The 20,530-nt window shown below is 37.9% G+C and overlaps 2 protein-coding genes across 16 annotated transcripts in view; one reads left to right on the plus strand and one right to left on the minus strand.

Moving 5' to 3' along the window:
- The window catches only part of SLC10A6 (solute carrier family 10 member 6), a 75,143-nt gene extending 62,451 nt beyond the window's left edge, over nt 1-12,692 (plus strand). The window contains exons 8-9 of the mRNA XM_063610261.1: nt 12,049-12,133; nt 12,582-12,692. Coding sequence (XP_063466331.1) covers nt 12,049-12,133; nt 12,582-12,655 — 159 coding nt within the window. The 3' untranslated portion in view covers nt 12,656-12,692. The remainder of the gene's footprint in view (nt 1-12,048; nt 12,134-12,581) is intronic.
- Nucleotides 6,264-20,530, minus strand: part of PTPN13 (protein tyrosine phosphatase non-receptor type 13) — a 220,208-nt gene continuing 205,941 nt past the window's right edge. For 10 of the 15 annotated variants that reach the window (XM_055297064.2, XM_055297074.2, XM_063610229.1 and 7 more), the window contains 7 exons: nt 17,555-17,703; nt 16,040-16,130; nt 13,532-13,869; nt 11,439-11,654; nt 10,313-10,375; nt 7,867-7,987; nt 6,264-6,984 (listed from right to left, as the gene is read on the minus strand). In XM_055297064.2, the coding sequence (XP_055153039.2) occupies nt 7,883-7,987; nt 10,313-10,375; nt 11,439-11,654; nt 13,532-13,869; nt 16,040-16,130; nt 17,555-17,703 (962 nt within the window). In that variant the 3' untranslated portion in view covers nt 6,264-6,984; nt 7,867-7,882. The remainder of the gene's footprint in view (nt 6,985-7,866; nt 7,988-10,312; nt 10,376-11,438; nt 11,655-13,531; nt 13,870-16,039; nt 16,131-17,554; nt 17,704-20,530) is intronic. The other 5 variants (XM_055297076.2, XM_055297071.2, XM_055297069.2 and 2 more) reach the window with 1 other exon arrangement.

A 20,530-nucleotide genomic window follows, 5' to 3' on the forward strand; every position in this document is an offset into this window, starting at 1 on the left:
TTTGTGTGGATTGTGAATTGTGATAGAATCTTTTTTTGAGAATGTATTGGCCCCTTTTCAGGGAGTTCTTTCTGGGGGCTTATGCAACATATTTACTAGCTGCTGTGTGTACTTCTTGTCTTCCCATGCAATAAATGGTGCCTGGCAGTAGGTAAAATCTGTCCTCTACTAGAAATTATTAAAATATTTTCCCATGTGTTTTTCTAATACTGTGATGGAGCAAATACATACATACTTATTCCATTTTGAATTTATTTTTCTGTATGGCATAATAATCTAATTTTTTATAGTTAATTATCCAAACATCATATATTGAATCATTATTCTTTTATCTACTGATTTGAAATGCTACCCTTATCACATAACTTCCTATATAATGTGTTTTTGTTGGGACTCTGGTTCCATTTTGTGTCTATTCTTATTTGTAAGTTTTGAAATGTGTGAGGAAGTGTTTTGAGATTTAATGTGTATAATTTTATTTTGTAAGTATTCCCAATAACTTGTGGGTTAATGCGATGACAATGATTGTTGTATTTTCCCACCAATTCAGAAAGCCTTTGTGGTAGTACAGAAGGAGCCCCATTAGGTCTTAGAGCCACAGCATTTTTTATATGGAAAAGAACTATGCAGATTTGTGACTTGTTAATTCTCAACTGTTGGTTTACTATTCGGAGAGTCCCCTTTATCCATATGATAAATGTTTACATATTGAGAAGCTAGTCTGTGCTATGTTCAGGCACATGGGACATATACAACAGTAATGAGGCAGAAAGGGCTCCTGCCCTCGCAAAGTTTATAGTCTAGTAGGGGAATAGATCACTGCAATGAACACAGTTAGGAGAGTTGCAAGTAACAGAGATTTCCAGCTCTAAAATGAGTATTACCATGAGGTTTTTTTTTTGTTTTGTTTTTTTTGTTTTTTTTTTTGAGATGGAGTCTTGCTCTGTCATCCAGGCTGGAGTGCAGTGGCGCAATCTCAGCTCACTGCAACCTCCACCTCCCAGGTTCAAGCAATTCTTCTTCTGCCTCAGCCTTCCCAGTAGCTGGAACTACAGGCACGTGCCACCATGCCTGGCTAATTTTTGTATTTTTAGTAGAGATGGGGTTTCACCATATTGGCCAGGCTGGTCTTGAACTCCTGACCTCAAGTGATCCGCCTGCCTTGGCCTCCCAAAGTGCTGGGATTACAGGCGTGAGCCACCGTACCAGGCCTCCATGAGTTTTAAATAATCCACAAAAAATGAATTTCTAAATTGTTTCTCCACATAGACACCTAAAACAAAATGGTAAAATTCAATGCTGTTCTGAAAGCATTAACGATATGGTCAGTATTTACAACAGGACGTTCCAAGGATGAGGGACACCAAAAGGATGAGGGATACCAAAGGCCATCCTTTAAGATAGAAACAACACATCAGAAGATGGCCATCTCCATAGATGGTTTGTAAACGTGTTGCTGACAAGAACTTGAAATAGTGAAGATGTTCAGAAGGCCACATCTTTAGAACAAAAAACATAACTGGAAAAAAGTCCTATTTGAGTAATTTGCATTCTAATTGATGTAAATAATCATGAATTAGTAAAAGCTGGGACCTATGTGAAACCCAGAAGTGGGGCCAGAGAAATCATGTCAAGCAGAATGAGTCCATGTCTAAGAGGAAAGAGGCAGCTGGATGGTCGTGGCAGCAGAGTGCAGTGGAGAGAACACAGGCTGTGTCAGGGCTACCTGCATTCCACTTTTTTTTTTTTTTTTTTTTTTTGAGATGGAGTTTTGCTGTTGTTGCCCAGGCTGGAGTGCAATGGCATGATCTCAGCTCACTGCAACCTCCGCCTTCCAAGTTCAAGTGATTTTCCAGCCTCAGCCTCCCAAGTAGCTGGGATTACAGGCACCTGCTACCACACCTGGCTAATTTTTGTATTTTTTTTTTTTTTTTTTTTTTTTTTTTTTTAGTAGAGATGGGGTTTCACCCATGTTGGACAGGCTGGTCTTGCACTCCTGACCTCAGGTGATCCACCTGCCTTGGCCTCCCAAATTGTTGGGGTTACAGGCGTGAGCCACCGTGCCCAGCCGGCATTCCACTTTAATAGCTAGGAGACCTCTGGAGCTATCGGTTGAAGTCAGTCAGAGCTGAAATTGAACTTTTACCTTGGTTATCTGGGCAACTTTGGGCAAGTGACAATCCCTCTGGGGTTTAGTTCCCTCTCTAAAAAAGGTTGATAACACATTCAATCCTGAACACCCTGAAAAGCAGGCAAGGTGAAAACACCTGGTCCAATGCGTAAGTGATTAATACTTGTTACATCCCCTTTTTTCTTGTGTAATCAGAAATACCCTTTGTGTAGAGGATCATTCAGCCTAACCCAGTTAATGAATGACGTGTTGGTCTCTAGGCAACCTTCCCATCGGCCTTGGCATGTACTTTCCCCAGCAGGAGGAGCCCCTTCTGAATGTCCAGCCTTCCTCATTCTGTTAGACCCACCTATAGCTTCCTTGTAAGCTAATAGATCAGCAACATGGTTTATCAGTGTCCTGAGGTTTTGCTTAGCACAACCTTTGGACTATGGTTATAGTTTGGTTGAGTGAATAAAACTATGTCTCTAAACCTGTAAAAATTGAAGACTACTTTTAAATGCTTCCTATCAGTGAATCTCCTCAAGTTACAAATTCAGAATCTTCTAAATTTGTAAGAAGATCTTGAAAAATTGGCATAGTGTTCACTACCTTATAAGGAATGGTGGAAACTGAAGCAGAATTGGAAAGGCACACACTACTTGCACCCAGTATCAATTGCTGTCTTTGTCCTTATGAACAGAACCAAGATATTGTTCATAGCTAGACGGCAACATATCTAGCTAAAAATAACTTTCTTGAAGCTTGAGATGGGTATCTGACAGATTTTGCTAAGACAGAGGGAAACGTCTGCACTTGACTTCTGGGAAATTTTGCTTTCTTGCCCTAGTACTGTTTGACCCATTTTCCTTGCCAATTCCTGTTTCTTTTCTGGAATGTGGATATAGCTGAAGCTGTGGCAGCCACTTCCAGGCCAAGGAAAGGCCAAGGATAGTTATAGTGCTGTTGACATTCTTGAGCTATAGAATTAACTGCTTACTTCTGAGCAACTGCCTTCTTCTGAGCTTGGTTTCTTAAGGAAAGAACATAAACTCTAAGCCCTTTAGAATTTGTGAAAGGAAAATAAAAACTTGGGACCCCAATTCACTCTGCCAAAAGGAAAAAAAATGAAGCTGAAAGCTGAGTCATGCAAGAAACTGCATTTCCTTTTGTTCCTAAGCAGATAGCTACAGGTAAAAGGTGAAATATCTCCACAGGTAGTTACTCTGCGTTCACCTTATGTATGTGCTGAGTGCAAGATAAATACTAACAATTTCCCTACCTGCCCCTTTTCTCTTGCAACATGTGGGTTCAGTAATGTGACCATACCCCTCTTCTGTCCCCTGCGGCTCACTTTTCTCCTTTAAATATTGAAACCCTCAAATTCATCTTTGCAGAAAGGCACAGACCACAGACTGTTTCTGTGATTCTGTGTCATTTCTTCCAGGCGTGTCCTTCACCTTGGCAAAATAAACTTCTAAATTGAGACATGTCTCACATACTTACTGATTTACAACTTGCAAGCCTGTTGGGTTGCTTTTGGTTACTTGCAGTCAAATATAATCCCAAATTGATACAGTAAAGTTTCGATTGGCTTTAAAATATTATGCAGCTCAGCCTATAATTTATTACATTTATCTCTACCATTACAATATTTCTGAATTATGAATATTTCTGAATTATGTAAAATGGAAAGCCTGTCATTATCAAGGTGTCTGTATCTGGAAGATAGCTGTATTAAGCTGTTTTTTAAATTTATTGGATTATCACATTACATATAGATAACTAGTCCTTTTTAAACCAAAAAATCTGGCAGGCTATCTGGGACCACTGATGTAAAAGAATCTTTCCTCAACAGCCATTTATTTCCTCTTTGCCATAATAATTAAGAATTATCTCTACTAATGACATGTACTGAAGTTTTGATTTTGGGATAAAATTGTTTCTAATTCTGCAATGCTCAGGACTATACTAAGATAATCTTTTAGAATACATAACGAGTTCAGTTTTGTAAATATGTTCTACTACAATATGTGCTTCCCCTTCTATAGCATAGAGTTGTCACTGACAATTATTTGGCCAGTTCTTGCTGATGGAATGAGTGGCAGCAATGCGTTTTGCATGTAAGCCTGGCTCGTAAAACCTCTCCATAGGCAATCCTTCATGGGGAATGGAGGCGATTCTCAACCTTGGAAGTTATGTGTTGATTACAGAACTTTCATCAGCCCGGGCTAAAAACTGAGCGAAGTAGATCTGCTTGCCAAGCTGTTCACTTTTCCAGAACTGTTAGATAAACTAGAAATAAACTATTATGTTTAAGCCATTCCATATCTTCAGTTTATATTTTCTAGCACTTAGCTAATACAAGCTGTGTTAAGGCTGAATTGTACTTATTCATTAATTTGATGTGTTTCCATGTGCCACCCCAGCTCCGTGGCCTCACCTGCTTTCTAACCAGAGTGGCCCTTGTAAGTGGCTCAAACCATTCCACGCTGGTGGAGCCAGATCCCAGCTGAGGGCAGTAACATATTTACCATAATGAAGTTTCCATTCATAGGTCTTAAAGCTAAATCTGCATTTTCTTCCCCCCATTCCATTTCTAGTGACATTCGTTCCAGAAAATGCAACCTCCAGCTCCACCCTCTCCCATCTATGTTGACTTCAGACGCGAGCTAATCACCTCCAGCTGTACTGGCCCCCAGCGCTCTGCTGGCCTAGTTTCACATGCCAGTGCAGGAAAACAAGGCCTCATGATTCCAACTCATTCAGAACAGAGATTTCCAAATGTCATTTAAAGCAATAGAAACTTTTTTTTTCAAATGAAATTTCCGGCTACAACCCAATCTATAAAACTCTTCTGATTGAAGTGGGAATGGTGGTGGTAAAGCTTCTCTTGCCGTATTCAGAGCCAATTCTGAGGTAGGACCCAAGCTGTTATCTGCTGGGGCTTTAGATAGTTACTGTGGAGCTTTATATGTTTATTGATACTGTCTTCTGCCTTCAAATAGCCCCAGATTCTCAGGAATAGGTCCCAGCAAATTGCTGCACTTAAGTTTGGAAATTCAAGTCGACTAGTTCAGAACTGGTGCAGTCTTATGAGGATGAACCAAGCAATTTCCTGGGTCTTAGAATGGTGTTGAGGCAGAACAGAGTCTAGAGACAGGAAGCCCAAGGCCTTCTTGTAATTGGACTAAGAGGAAAACCCCACCTTTCCAGGACCAAGTAATGAGGGGCCAAATGCCCATGCCTCTCTGAACCTCCCCTCCCCTATGTCACAAATCGGTATGTCTGTAGTTGGTCCATTCTGAAACTTTAATTTGCTTATACATCACAGGCAGGATGCCTCTGATTGGTTCTGGGCAGAATCCTGCCTCCAATTGGTCCTGGGCTGAATTCTTCATTTGTGTAGGGTGTAACCTATCAGAGGCCTCTAAAGGGTACTTAGGGGTGTTATCATGCTTTTGTAATTCAATAAAAACCCAGGAACATTATAATCAGGGCTCTTGAGCCATGTGCTCAAGCCCACTTCCACTCTGTGGAATGTACTTTCACTTCAAAAAATCAATGCTTTCATCTTCCACTGCTTTGTCTGAGCATTTTGTTCAATTCTTTGTTCAACATGCCAAGAGCCTGGACAACTCACGGTCAAGAACGTCCATCCAGTTACAGTGTCATGGCTGAATGGAGAAATACTGTTAGAATTAGAATTTAGTGAAGTGAATTTAGTACTGAGAACAGAGAACCATTAAGTTAAAGCAGCTTTGAAGTCAATCTCTTTTCCTTCCTGTTTGCAGAACCAAATATAACCCCCCAGGTAGTTTGATATGTTTTCTTTGATTAGCCCTTGGTCAGTTGAGTACTGTGGCTAGGACTTGAAAATATTCTGATTTATATATAAATTGGGCTCAGTAAGTGGGCACCATTCACAGAGGTAGAAGGAAGAAAGACTCTGAATTTCTGAGCTACTGTTAAGCCAGTACATGACCCCCACATCAGTACTTAGTGAAGATCTATCAGGATCTCTGACAACACCTCTACTCTCCATGGCTGTCATGACTGGGGCCAACTAGGGAGATGGGAAGTGGTGTCTAGAGGTCCTTGTCTTCCCAGGGGCCTAGGTGTTGTTGAAAAATAACACACTGAAAATGTCTAATTTGTCTGCACACAGTTTTGGCTTGTTCATGTTTTAAGGTGTGTTTTTATTTACAAAGTGAGATAATGCATTACAAACAGATGATGCAGTAACAAACAGATAACTGATAATTCCATTTTCATGAAAAAGTATATAAATATATTACAGGAAATTCTATATAGTAAACATTAGAAATTGATACAGTAAACATTTGCTACTTTTTTCTATGCCAATATTACTGTTGTTTAAAGCTTAAATACTGGTTTCAAGTATCCCCTATAAAATAACTACTTTATTAAAATATTGGAAAACATTTTTGCTATAACAAGATTGGTGCATTAAAAATAGACTCAGCATGTCCTTGTAACAATGTCTGCTATCATCAAATGCTGCCTTTAATCATCCCTAAGATCTGCATTGTTTGGTTAGTGTTAAAATTTTGTAAATAATTATCATAGGTTAAAGTAGCTGTAAAAATACAGCATTTCAATATTATTTATTTTCAAGAAGAATACCCCTCTAAGATAGAGGAGAACATGCATGTTGTATGAACTTGCTGCTCTGTGATCTTTATTTTGGATAGAGAACAGGAGTCTGCTGGAGGTTAAGGAGAGAAATGGAAATGCATCCAGAGGCTCTTTTCATGTCACTTCAGAAGCTGAGGCTGCTGTTTTTGCTCTTCTTCTGCTTGAAGACGTGTCAGAACATAAAGGATGACTTGATAGCAGAAAATATATTGATCCTATGGCCAAAAAAAAAAAAAAAAAGAGATAGAACACTTTAGATGTGTAATGTAAATATTATATATGTATATAGCTATACCACTATTGGAAGTGATGTTTGATGAGTTTTGAAAATATGGAAAAATTTTGTTAGATTGTTGAATGTAAGAAACAGGGTGTAGGCTAGGCGTGGTGGCTCATGCCTGTAATCCCAGCACTTGGGGAGGCTGAGGTGGGCGGATCACGAGATCAAGAGATCGAGACCATCCTGGCCAACATGGTGAAACTCTGTCTCTACTAAAAATACAAAAATTAGCTGGGCATGGTGGCACGCACCTGTAGTCCCAGGTACTTAGGAGGCTGAGGCAGGAGAATCGCTTGACGCAGGAGGCGGAGGTTGCAGTGAAACGAGATTGTGCCACTGCACTCCAGCCTGGTTACAGAGTGAGACTCAGTCCCAAAAAAAAAAAAAAAAAGAAGCAGGGTATAGAATTGTGTGGTATTATAAAAATTATAAAAAAATAGAAACCAGATTGGTAAAACAAGGAAAGTAAAAGCCTGAGGGATGGGGAGTGGAACTACCCTAGAGTGCTAACTGAAGTTGTCTTTGATTGGTGGGCCACTACAATATTTTTTGTGCTTTGATTATACTTAGTGGAAAAATAACCTTCCTACATAATTTCTTCTGGATTTGTTGAGCTCATTTTGATGTTTTGAAATGTCAAAAAATTAATAGCTAAGAAGCTATTCAAAATAATTGTCTTGCCAGGCATGGTGGTTCATGTCTGTAATCTCATCACTTTGGGAGGCCGAGGCAGGTGGATCACTTGAGGCCAGGAGTTCAAGACCAGCCTGGCCAACATGGTGAAATCCCATCTCTACTGAAGTGTGGTGGCAGGCACCTGTAATCCCAGCTACTCAGGAAGGTAAGGCAGGAGAATCACTTGAACCCGGGAGGCGGAGGTTGCAGTGAGCTGAGATCACGGACTGTGCTCCAGTCTGGGCGACAGAGCGAGACTCCATCTCAAAAAACAAACAAACAAACAAAAAATAAGTCTTTAAATATTTTGGAACAAAAGCATGAAAATCAAAGTTCTTTGAAAATGAACTCCTTTGGTTAAATTATTTTCCATTAAGTTGATGGTGCAGAGATCTGACTTTTTTTGGCAAGGAATTGAGTCTGCAAATAAAAAACTCATAATATATTAAACGAAAAGTAATAAAACAACCACAGTTGAATCTCATTTAAAATAGCTGCACGTATGTATATGTGAGCATGAAGGAGTGTGCACATGTGTTTAGGACAAAGAATATAAGAACATCTCCTAAAAACATTAACAGCTCTGAGAGTAGGAATACAAGTGGCCTTTTAAGTTTCTTTTTTGCTTATCTGTATTTTAACTTTTCCACACATTCATCCTTGACTCTTTCTCTGACACCACATACAAACCATTAGCAAATCTACTTCACATCACATCCTCTTTCTTTCTTTTTTTTTTTTTTTTTTTAAGACAGAGTCTCGCTCTGTCGCCCAGGCTGGAGTGCAGTGGCGCGATCTCTGCTCACTGCAAGCTCCGCCTCCCGGGTTCACACCATTCTCCTGCCTCAGCCTCCCGAGTAGCTGGGACTACAGGTGCCCGCCACCACGCCCAGCTAATTTTTTGTATTTTTAGTAGAGACGAGGTTTCACCGCGTTAGCCAGGATGGTCTCGATCTCCTGACCTTGTGATCCGCCCGCCTCGGCCTCCCAAAGTGCTGGGATTACAGGCGTGAGCCACCGTGCCCGGCATCACGTCCTTTCTTTCGCTCTGTCCACACTTAACCACTCCAGCTGTAGCCACCTCTGCTTGCCACCTAATTGATCTCCTTGCTTATAATACTGCACCTTCCTCCCCAGACTTGGTGTCATTTTAATACAGCAGGTTAGTAGTCCTTTAAAATGTGAGTCAGATCACTGCCACTCCAGGCTCCTACTTCACTCAGAGAAAAGCCAAAGTCCTGTCACCTCCCCTCTAACCTCACCTCCTCCTTCACTCTTCCTTCTCTCGTGCCCTGCCCGCCTCATTGGCTGTGACCATACCTGAACACACAAGACCCTTGGACTTCCACACAGGTGGTCCCTCTACCTGAAAAGCTCTTGTCCCCAGAGATCTACATGACCCTCTCCTTTGCCTTCAAATCTTTGCCTAAGTGTTACTTTGTCAATGGTGCCACCCTGTTCAAAATCATACCCCCAATCTGCCATGACTGATTCCCTTTACCTATTTCATTTTTCTTCTCTCTAAAGCACTTATCACTTTCAAGGATCCTATACAATTTACATGTTTAATATGTCTATGGCCTTCCATCCTTATCAGTATCCTGCAAGAATATCTTTGTTATTCTAGCAAGGATCTTTGTTTTATTCACTGATGTGCTCCAGGCACCTAGAAGAGTTCCTAATACACAGTAAGCACTCAATAAATATCCGTTGAATGAACAAATGAATGAATGAACTTCCTAGGTATAAAGGGCTGCTTTTAACAATCAATCAAAATGTTTTCCTTACCTAAAAAGTGTGATTATAAATCAGCTTAATAGAAGACAAGTTGAATTAAAAAGGTTTATGAAAGGAAAGTAGGCAAATGCTAATTTTTAAAGATAGCAAATTTCCCTATTTTTCAAGAGGTAGAGAAATGCTAATTTATGGATATCTGAAAATGGCTTCTACATCCCCCACTCTTCCATTATAAACAAAAAGGATTGTGGAACTCTTCAGTGAAGACAGACACTCTAAATAAGGCACTCCCTGTGAAGGACGCCATTGTGTCAGTGGGTGATGGTTTCCTTTCAGGTAAGAGAAACGAAAATCATCAAAAGAGCATAAATGGACCCACGTATTCACACTCCTTACAGAATGTCTTCTTGAAGCTAAGCAACTCCAGCCTGCCTTGCTGTGTTCCAGTCAATGCTGATGAATCCATTACCTCTCAGGGAATTTCTGTAGCAAGAATGTTACCTTCTATCTCTTTTTCAGGTTGGAAATAGGGAAGGAGTGCCATTAATTACATAGTATTTTGTACCATTCTCAAACTCTGTCCCCAGCATGCTATCCCATTCTCTGTAATCTCTTCAGTGCAGATATTGCATTTTTAAATTAAAAGGCAACATTTTAAAAAGCTTGGAAGTATTTTAATTTTTTTCTGAATTAGTCCTCATGTTTAAAAAAAATGCCCCTCACTGCAGTAAATGTTTGGTTTTATGCTCTAACATGGGAACTCTCAAAAAAGAAAAATGGTTTAATAGGAACTTTAAAAAATATTAGAATCTTTACAAAAATTCTCATTAGGAGGCCCAGCCATGACTCACCTCCGTCTGAACCATTCCATGTCTTTGTAGTCTCATGCAGCGCACCAAATCAGAGATGTCAAACTATCAGAGGAAACCACATACGTGTTAGATTCAAAGGATAACTGGATTTGAATCTCAAAAGGATCACAGAGGGGAGGCTTATGTAAAATTCTGTATCCCACTCTTCTTCCCCTTCTGGTAGTCTTGGGAAACTCTCCTGGACAAAATGACTTGGCGAATGGACTTTGTCATCACTTGGTATTCTTATTTTCGATCTTTCTAAGAATTAGGGAAGGTTAATCTATTTGAAAATCCTCCAAAGAAAAGAAATTCTCTTCCCCCTGAAATGTGACTAATTTCTAATATTACAATTTAAAAAGGTAAATTATTTTTCCTACACATTGCTCTTCCAATAAAGGTATTTCCAACCTAAAAAAGATCTTTTGACTTCAGCTGACATTGAACAGTTGGAAATGAGGGAGAAAAAGACTATTTGGTTTCATCCTACTTAAATTACTACAGCTAGTATGTAAAGTGCTTTTAACTAAAATTCTTTTTAAGAGACTGATTTTAATTACACATTATCTATGGTAAGATATTCTAAAATTTTAAATAAGGTTTATATTAATTTGAGTTCAAAAGTAAGATTATACTCTTATAGTAATAATTTTTTTATGTAGAGTAATTGTTTAGAAACTACTTAGCATTAATTTTATAATTAAAATATAAACACTTTTTACCCATAGATAATACAAAAATACAAGCTTTTTCATTTAAAAAAATACTTTCCTTTGTGCTTCAATTATTTCTATCTTTAAAGTGTGATAACAATACTATCTTATACAAGCCTAAAGACTATAAAGGGTAAAGTGAAATACTGCATAAAAGGCCCTGAGCACAGTTAAAAAACACCCAGTAAAACAAGTATAAAATTGAAGTATTATTTTTTGTTGATCACGGCCTATGTAGTTTTGAATACCAGTGTTTACAAAAATACAATTTTCTATAATAATATAACAAGAAGATGAAGGCAGTCATATAAATTCGTAAGTTACAAAATCCCAAGATCACAACACATTATCAAAAATTAGACTCCATCATTATTTCTGGACAAATGCTTACTCAGCCGATATCTTGTACTCACATCAAGATCCTGACTGATTAATCCCAGAACCACATCTATGCAAATCAGGGTCCCTGAACGTCCAATGCCAGCACTGCAGTGCGTAATGATTGGGCCTGATCTGTGGATGTGTCTCATGTAGGAGATAAAAGTAAGCAGATCATCTGGTTGAGAAGGTGTATCATGGTCTGGCCAGGCAGTGAAATTCAGATGAGAAATATGGCGCACCTCTCTGGTCTGAAATTGTGCAACAGAATAAGTGGATCATGACATGTTATATTGTTCACATACAGTTAATTCTTTTTTTTCTTTCTTGAGATAGGGTCTCGTTCTGTTGCCCAGGCTGGAGTGCAGTGGTGCAATCTCAGCTCACTGCAACCTCCACCTCCCAAGTTCAAGTGATTCTCCTACCTCAGAGTAGCTGGGATTACAGGCGCACGTTGCCACACCCAGCTAATTTCTGTATTTTTAGTAGAGGTGGGGTTTCGCCATATTGATCAGGCTGCTCTCGAACTCCTGACCTCAACTGATCCACCCACCTTGGCCTCCCAAAGTGTTGAGATTATAGGCGTGAGCCACTGTGCCCAGCCACAATTAATTCTTAACATTATATTGTGCTTTCAAATTTTAGCTTGTCTATAGGATCAGATCAAAGGAAAAGTGGAAGAAACTAAATGGCTCCATTAAGAAAAACATGGAAGGCCTCTATCAACAAGGTTGGTAGATCCACATTTTAAATATCGATAAAAACTACTTTTTGGAAACCCTAAAAACAAATTACATTTCGATATGGATAACCTTTTTTGGTGACCCCATTCCAAATGCACCTCAGATAAAAGTCAGAGTCACTGCAACACTACCTAATCTGGCCCTGTTTCCTCTTAGACCTCACCTCCTCCTCTTTCCTCATGGCCACTTTCGTCAAGCCAAATGATTCTCTGTGGCTTTAAATACGATGTGCACAGTTTGGTCTCAGGACTTTTGTACTGGCTCTTTCTGACTGGAATGGTTTTCTCCTCAGATATTCCCTCCATGGCTCACTCAACTCATTCACATTTTTCCTCAAATGCCATTTTCTCATACCTTCCCTGACTCCTTGTTGAAAATTATGACATACTTCTCATTCTCCCCCAACCAACTGTCGTTCTCTATTTTTTTCCACAGCAATCAATACTGGTATTTCCTCTTCAGAATGTAAGCTCCCTGAGGTTAGAAATATTTTTTGTCTGTGTTGTTGACTGCCAAATCTCTATAAACGGGTTGAGTTCTATAAAAATGTGTGGATTAAGTGGATAAATCACTGGAAGAATATTGAACAACTATGCTAGCCTAAGTAATAGGTAAGCTAGTATAAATCAATAAAAAATCATGAATCAAAAATTATGAGAGAAATTCTCAGGCTACATTTACATGACACCAATAGAACTGAACTGATATGCTTTGTTTCTGTAAAAGTAAAATCACTGTTTCCTTAAGATAGCTGAATTTCTATGGGAAACATTACTCACACCTAGCTAGGATACTGTGCACAGGGGTGTAGGAAGGTGAGGGAGAACACAGAGAACAGAGTGAGGAAACAGTAGCAGCTTTACTTCAGGTATTGCCACTTATCTAATTCAAGCTATATTGATCCAGTTGTTAGGTAACTGCAGTATGAATGATCTGAATAACAACTGTTTATGCTAAAGTTATCCATGTATTCCTAAATATGTTAAGTTGCCTTTATGAAGGAAGATTTTCTACTTACAGATTTTAAAAATAGTTTTAATGAGTCTACTTAGAGGTCTGACCATAAAAACACAAGTTTCCAACATGCAACTTCTGAGCCATTTTGTGCTATCACCAAGGATGATAATCACATTAAAAGTCCTGCATTTTCATTTTCATTTTAGTAGAGCAGATACTGGAGGAAACTGGCAGAATTCATGAAGACAGTCACATTTAAACTTATACTACATAAAGAAAAAATAGCTAGCATTAGTTCCATTGCATGGGAACTAGGAAGTCACTGTCTTTTACCTAGAAATAACATTGGTGCAATCACGGAAAGAGTCCAGGCTTGGATTACAACTAGGAGATACACCTTGCAATATGGAAAGATTTAATTCACTTACCTGAATATCTTCAAGGGTCATTGCCCTCACCACAAAGCCCTTCAGTTGCTGCATTCTCACAAGAGTCAGTCGAAGTCTGTTGCTGACCATTGTTGTTTTGCCTAGGATGTTGGGCCAATAGCGCTGGCATTTGATTTTTTCTCCTTCTACTTCTTGAGTCATCATGGCTATCACTGTGGATTTTTGCTCCCAAATCATCTGCCAGAAGTCTCCAACAGTTGTAGGCAGTGGTCCTTGGCAGGCAATGTAAACGAACTCTTCTTTCCCCACTGGTATCTTAATGAAGCTGGCATTGATATAGCCACCTTCATCTCCAAGAGGCACTCTTGTAGCATCATCTGTGAATTTTCCACCACAAAACAGAGCCATCCATACCATGCATTTTAAACAAGAGTCTTACAAATTGCATGAGTCAGAGATCATGAGAAATTCTCATAGTCACAGATGAAATCACCAACGTATTTTAATAGAAGTATATTTTCAAATTGTAGCACAGCCTAATTATTTTATATTTATTCTCTTTGCTCATGTTACAAGTATCTACGATGTCAGTTTAGTGAGTTTCTGACATAAAATTTGGTATTATTTACATAGATTTAGTTGAAGTTAAAATTAGTAAGTTAATAAATGCATTTAGAATTGCCTATTAACTAGAGAAACAAAGAAAAACAACTGGTACTTCTCCATCATTATTTTAATGATGATGGTAATAATAATAATAGCACGGAAAGGCAATGCCAAAAAATTTTTCATAGAACACAATTTAGTATTACAATAACACTATTAAAGTATATATTGCAAATGTTATTGGCATAATTAACTCTCACTCACCTAATAAAATTATATTCTTTTAATAAGCAGCCAAAACAATAAATTAACACAATAAATACAATAACAGCTCATTTTATTATCCAGGCATAAAGGCCCTTATCTTTGTTTTATTATAATTTCATATAGTCAAAATGTAATTTTTTAAACCAGGCTGCTCCAGTGAAAAGTATGTAAAAGCTATCATTCACTGAGGTTATATTGTCTTAAGATTTATCTAAGATAATAAATTTATATGTATTACATACCTTAGAAGTTATTTCTATTTCTATTTCAAATATCTATACATTTAACTGGTAATTACTGTGATTACCAAACTAAAACATTTTAATGATAGGTTTCAAAATCCCCTACCAATTGCCCTTCTCACTTGACTTCTATCTCTTAGTCCATACTGGTCATTTGTTTTGTGGGAATAAATCCATTATTAGTTTTGGATTTATGGCTTGTCCTATTCTGATTTTGAGATATTCAACTGGCCATTTTGCTGTCTAAAATAACTCCCATATACTTTATGCCAAACAGTAATCTGATCCATTTTTTAAATGTTGTCTAAGATTCATTTCTTACAGGAAGCTTTCCAAAATGAATTTGTATTTTCTATCTGGATTAGAAAAATACAACGGCATTATTACTTATCATGTGACTTGTCACTATTGATTTTATTATTTATCTTTAGATTTATGATTTCTTGGTAAAGATAGGGTCAGTGTGTCATATTTTATAATCCAAAGTGCTAACATATATACATGTGGCTGGTAATTATAAGAATTTGCTAGAGGTCAGTATTTTGGCACATATATTCATACATAATTAAAAAAAATCACAGTGTGATTTTTTTACATGTGATTTTTATACGGGTAAAAATTACTGCTTTTCTTGTTTTTTTTTGAGATGGAGTCTCACTCTGTTGCCCAGGCTGGAGGGCAGTGGCATGATCTCGGCTCGCTGCAACCTCTGCCTCCCGGGTTCAAGCGATCCTCCTGCCTCAGCCTCCGAAGTAGCTGGGATTATAAGCATGAGCCACCACTCTCGGCTAATTTCTGTATTTTTCAGTAGAGATGGGGTTTCACCATGTTGGCCAGGCTGGTCTTAAACTTCTGATCTCAAGTGATCTGCCTCCCTTGGCCTCCCGAAGTGCAGGGATTAAAGGCATGAGCCACTGCACTGGGCCAAAATGATTGCTTTTGTTCCCTTCTGGTATCTGAAATATCTAATGTAGGCTGGTAGTACCACTGTAGTCATATGCATGTACACAGCTATTCATTACTATAGATATTTCTCTAAACTAAAAATAAGTGGAATAAATTGATAGTGGTTGTGATAAATGAATCCAACCAAGAAAATCCTCATCCAGAAGCCAGTTCCGGTTTTTAAAAAGATTTTAAAATTAATGATTTGGCATCACTGACTAATTTCTAATACTGTATACTAGTAAAAATTTAGGAATATCTTATCAAATATTTCAGGTTCCTCTAGCTGATTTTCAGAATACCTACATACATAATTTAAAAGGGAATTCACACGGAATATTTCAATGTATTTGTTACTGATATAAATCTGTGAACGTATGTGCATGCACACGGTTATGTGAGGGATAGGTAAGTTAAACACGAAAACTTTTAATCCACTCATATTATACTGATCACGTATTAAATCTGAAGCCAAGCTGGAACTTACAGGGAAGTATATTTTTATATCTGTTCTTCCTTCTGTTTTCCTTAGTTTGCCCAATTAGACACTGATCCAAAGGTTTTAATTCTTGAAGATTCTGTAAGCAAAACATGGAAATAAATTTGTTGAGATAAGCAGTAATTCAGTAATAACTGCAAATACTTTAAATGTGTAGGGTGTAAAATTGGTTGATTAAGGCTGATTCTGAGTGTTAAATACAGATGTCCTAAATAAGTCTAAAGTCAATAGTGATTTGTTAAGTCAGCATTGAAATATATTGTTACAAGTATCTTTTAATTGAACATGTTGCAGTCAACTTTATGAGACAGAACTTTGTGTCTTAATTTTTAACTTCTGTTTAAAAGTGTTTATATTTTAGAAAAAAATACAATTAAAAAAACCCAACTCTGCCATAAAGTGATGAGCTAGAGCACAATTTATTGACAGTATTGTCTGTGAGGGTTATAGAATATTCCATGTGGTAGTGCTGTTGTGGTCAGATAGTCCTAGGTTCTAAAGTCAACTCTTGCTCACTTTTCATTCATTTGCTCATTCAAAAAATATATATTGCATGCCCATTATCTGCAAGGTACTGTAATAAGTGATGGGAATACAGCGGTGAGCAAGAAGATAAGATTTTGGCTCTCCTGGCCTTTACAGCTTATTAGGAGAAAGACACGATAAAGAAGTAAACAAATACTGTAGTACATGCCTTGAAGAAATCAATAAGCTGCTGTGGTAGAGAAATCCTTATAAACACTACTTTATAAGGGTTGTGATGGAACTTTTCTGATGGTGACATTTAAATCTAAGAACTTGAAGAAAAAATCATTCCATAGCATGGCAATGAGGAGAGGAAGAGTATACCTTAATTACTGTGAGCCTCAGTTTCACAATCTATAAAGGAATTAGTATTTTGAGGAATATATACAATGCAACAAGCACAAAGCAGAAACTCTTATTAAAGTTAACTCCTTTTAGTGGCTACAAAGCTTAGGAAGTAGGCAAATAAGCAGATGGTTTGAGGAAGAGGGGCAAGGTCAACCTCAAAAACACTCTGTTTTCTAGTGGTAAATATGGACGGTTCCATGAGACCACAGGAGCTAGGGCTCTGAGCCATTGCTGCTTTGAACTAGGACACACATTCTTGGAGCTGTATTAAATTAGAACCTGCTCTTAATGATGAAACATGTCTACAATACACTAATTATAAAGTTTAGTGCATGGTTGAAATTTATACTTGGCTTTTTTTTTTTAAACATTTTTACCTTAACTATGAGGCAGGAAGGATAATCTTCAGGGGAATGTATCAAGTTCCAAGTAGTTAAAGTGATTCCCTTAAATCACTATTATTGGGATTCTAATCAGAAAAATTAATTTTCTGCTAGATATGATAAGGTAGTGCTTTTAGAGTTGGAAAATTTTCAAAATTTCTTCTAATCTTGGGCTAGTAAAGATACATTTTCCTTACAAACTAAATGCATACACTTTGGGAGAGAATCATTGGCAGAAGCCACTTACCTCCAGCTCCTTAGAAGGAATTCCTTGATCTAGCAAACCCCGCAGGACTCGAATGACTGATTTTAAGTTGGCACCCGTGTATTTACCAGAGGGAAGCACTTTGACCACAGGGAGTACAGCGAGCTCATCGTTTGTCAGAAAGGAATGATCTAATAGGAAGACAGCAATTTAAAAACAGTTCCTCCAGAACCAATTTAACTAAGTGAACTAATTTCAGCCGATGTTCACCTCATCTTACAAAAGGGAAAGTCTATTTATTTATTTAGAGATAGAATCTTGTTCTGTCGCCTAGGATGGAGTGCAGTTCTGTAATCACAGCTCACTGTGGCCTTGATCTCCCAGGCTCAAGGGACCCTCCTGCCTCAGTCTCCCAAGTAGCTGGGACCACAGTCATGCAACACTCTGTGCCTGGCTAATTTTTAAATATTTTTGAAGAGATGGGGTCTCCCTATGTTGCCCGGGCTGGTCTTGAACTCCTGGCCTCAAGTGATCCTCCTGTCTTGGCTTCCCCAAGTGCTGGGATAATAGACGTGAGCCACTGCACCTGGCTAGGAAGGTCGTTATTTTATTTTATTTATTTTATAGATTTATATGTGTGTGTGTGTATATATTTTATATATATACACAATAAATATATATGTACATATGTGTATATATAAAAAATATATGTATATATGTGTGTACCTGGCTAGGAAGGTCTTTATTTTATTTACTTTATACACACACACACACACACAGTCTTATTCTGTAGCCCAGGCTGAAGTGCAATGACACAATCACAGCTCAATGCAATGTCAACTACCTGTCTCAGGTGATCCTCCCACCTCAGCCTTCCTGGTAGCTGGGAAGCACCACCAGGCCTGGGTAATTTTTTGTATTTTTTTGTAGAGATGGGGTTTTGCCATGTTGCCTAGGCTGGTCCTGAACTCCTGGGCTCAAGCGATCCACCTGCCTCAGCCTCCCAAAGTGCTGGGATTCCAGGCATGAGCCATTGTGCCTGGCCAGAAAAGTCGTTAAATATGCAACAACTAATAATATTTCCCCCAGAACAGATTTAACTAACAAATGAACTAATTTCAGCCCATTCGCACCTCATCTTACAAAAGGGAAAGTCTTTAAATATGAGAGAATTAATAAGATAATAGAATTAATAGGTAGGCTGATAACTACAATTAACACAGGAAAGTCAGCCCTAGCACACTCTCACACCCAACTTTTAAGGAGATACCTCACTGACGTTCAGAAGTTTTTAAGGCTCTTGGCTCTCATTTATTTACAGTTTCTAAAGGAGTTTACGTTGTTTCTTTTTACTTCTCTTGACTCAAATGGCACTTTTTAAAAATTTTTGATAAGGAGTTTATCATGGGCAGCCTGGGGACAGCTTGTTTCTTTTCCCCGCAAAACCAGCCATAAAAAGGTAATTGTACTTAGTTCTCAGAATTTCGGAAACAACATAATAGGTAGGCAATTTTTTAAAATAAGTATTCTAGATAATAGTAAATGGGATTCTTTCAACAATAGAACTCTGTTACAGTGAGAAGATGGATTTTTCTGAAGAATCCCAAACTTCACAATATTCTCTATGTTATGCTCCCCTGACTCCTTACACACCACACACACACACACAAACACACACTAAAATCTTGATCTCATATATACAGAAAGGCTTTATAAATGATGGGGAAAGATGAAAAAATTACAGTACATCAAACAAATACAAAATTGGTATGTGTTAAGACTAACAGAAATTATTTAAAAAACAGATTTTAGTTAAATAAATACCTTTAAATTGTTACAACAGAGCCAATGGAACCATCATTTTAGTAGGTAATTGAGAATTATAATGACAATATCCTTTGCTTCAATACTTTTACACTAAAATGTGACCATAAGTAAAACATATAAATTCTTTTTACGAACAGCTTGATTGCAGAAAACCAAACATATTTCAGATATTTCTTAGCCTAGTTTTTCTTAAACTGGGCTCTGCTGAGTATTTCTACATAAGCATTTAAAAATTTTGAAATTTTGTTTTAATTTCAAGATAATATAAACAGCACATTCTAGATCACCTGAATAACCAACTCATAACTAAACACTGAATTATTTCAGTGCCTTGAATTGCAATGTGTTGCTCACCCTGGCACCAGTAGAGACTGATAATCTAAAATAATGGCATTAAATGTTATTCAAACTGGTCCATAAACATTCTCAGTGCTTCTTAGGTTCTCAAATTTGAGAAATGCTGTCCTAAAGTTTTATAAGTATGCTCAGCTGTAACTGATTCTTATCTGCATAACACATGCAACTTAAACTGTTACCCACCCCCTCACCCCCCCCAAAAAACCCCAGAACTCATTACAAAAAATTATCAAATTTAGTTCTGTTACTACTTTCCATTTAAATGAGCTTCTAAGCACATGGGGAAAGTAAGAGAGACACTTCAGAAATTCCTTACTATGGGAGATTACTCCAGGAACACTGATTTCTCTCTTCACCATCCATCCTTGGCACTCAGGGCCAGTTATCCCTGGCGTTTGATAGTTTTCTCCATGCAAATAAAGAATTCCCTTGAGTGCTTTGGGAGTTGAGTCAACTATCTTAGAAGAGCTATGGGTCTAATTTAGTACCTGCTGTATGGAAATTATTTATAATTGAAGGCAACTGTTATCCTAGAAAAAGGGAGGGGAAACTTCTTGCTATAGACTGCACAAATGTAGCTTTAATTATGTCAATCAGCAGATTAAAGCATTTTGATGATGCAGCTAAGATATAGGCAACAATGATGCTGGCACTGTGAGGAATACAAAACTATACAAGACACCTAAAAGGTTAACATTTAGCTCAGGCAGAGGTTGTCTGGGAATACAAAATTTACTCATATGAAATAACTTTTACAGAACTGCATGTCAGTGCAACAGGAACTTAAAGGCTGGGTGGATGAGCAAGGGCTACAATGCTGGACATGCATGTTGT

Source organism: Symphalangus syndactylus, chromosome 10, assembly GCF_028878055.3.
Source record: "Symphalangus syndactylus isolate Jambi chromosome 10, NHGRI_mSymSyn1-v2.1_pri, whole genome shotgun sequence".
NCBI classification, from domain to species: domain Eukaryota; kingdom Metazoa; phylum Chordata; class Mammalia; order Primates; family Hylobatidae; genus Symphalangus; species Symphalangus syndactylus.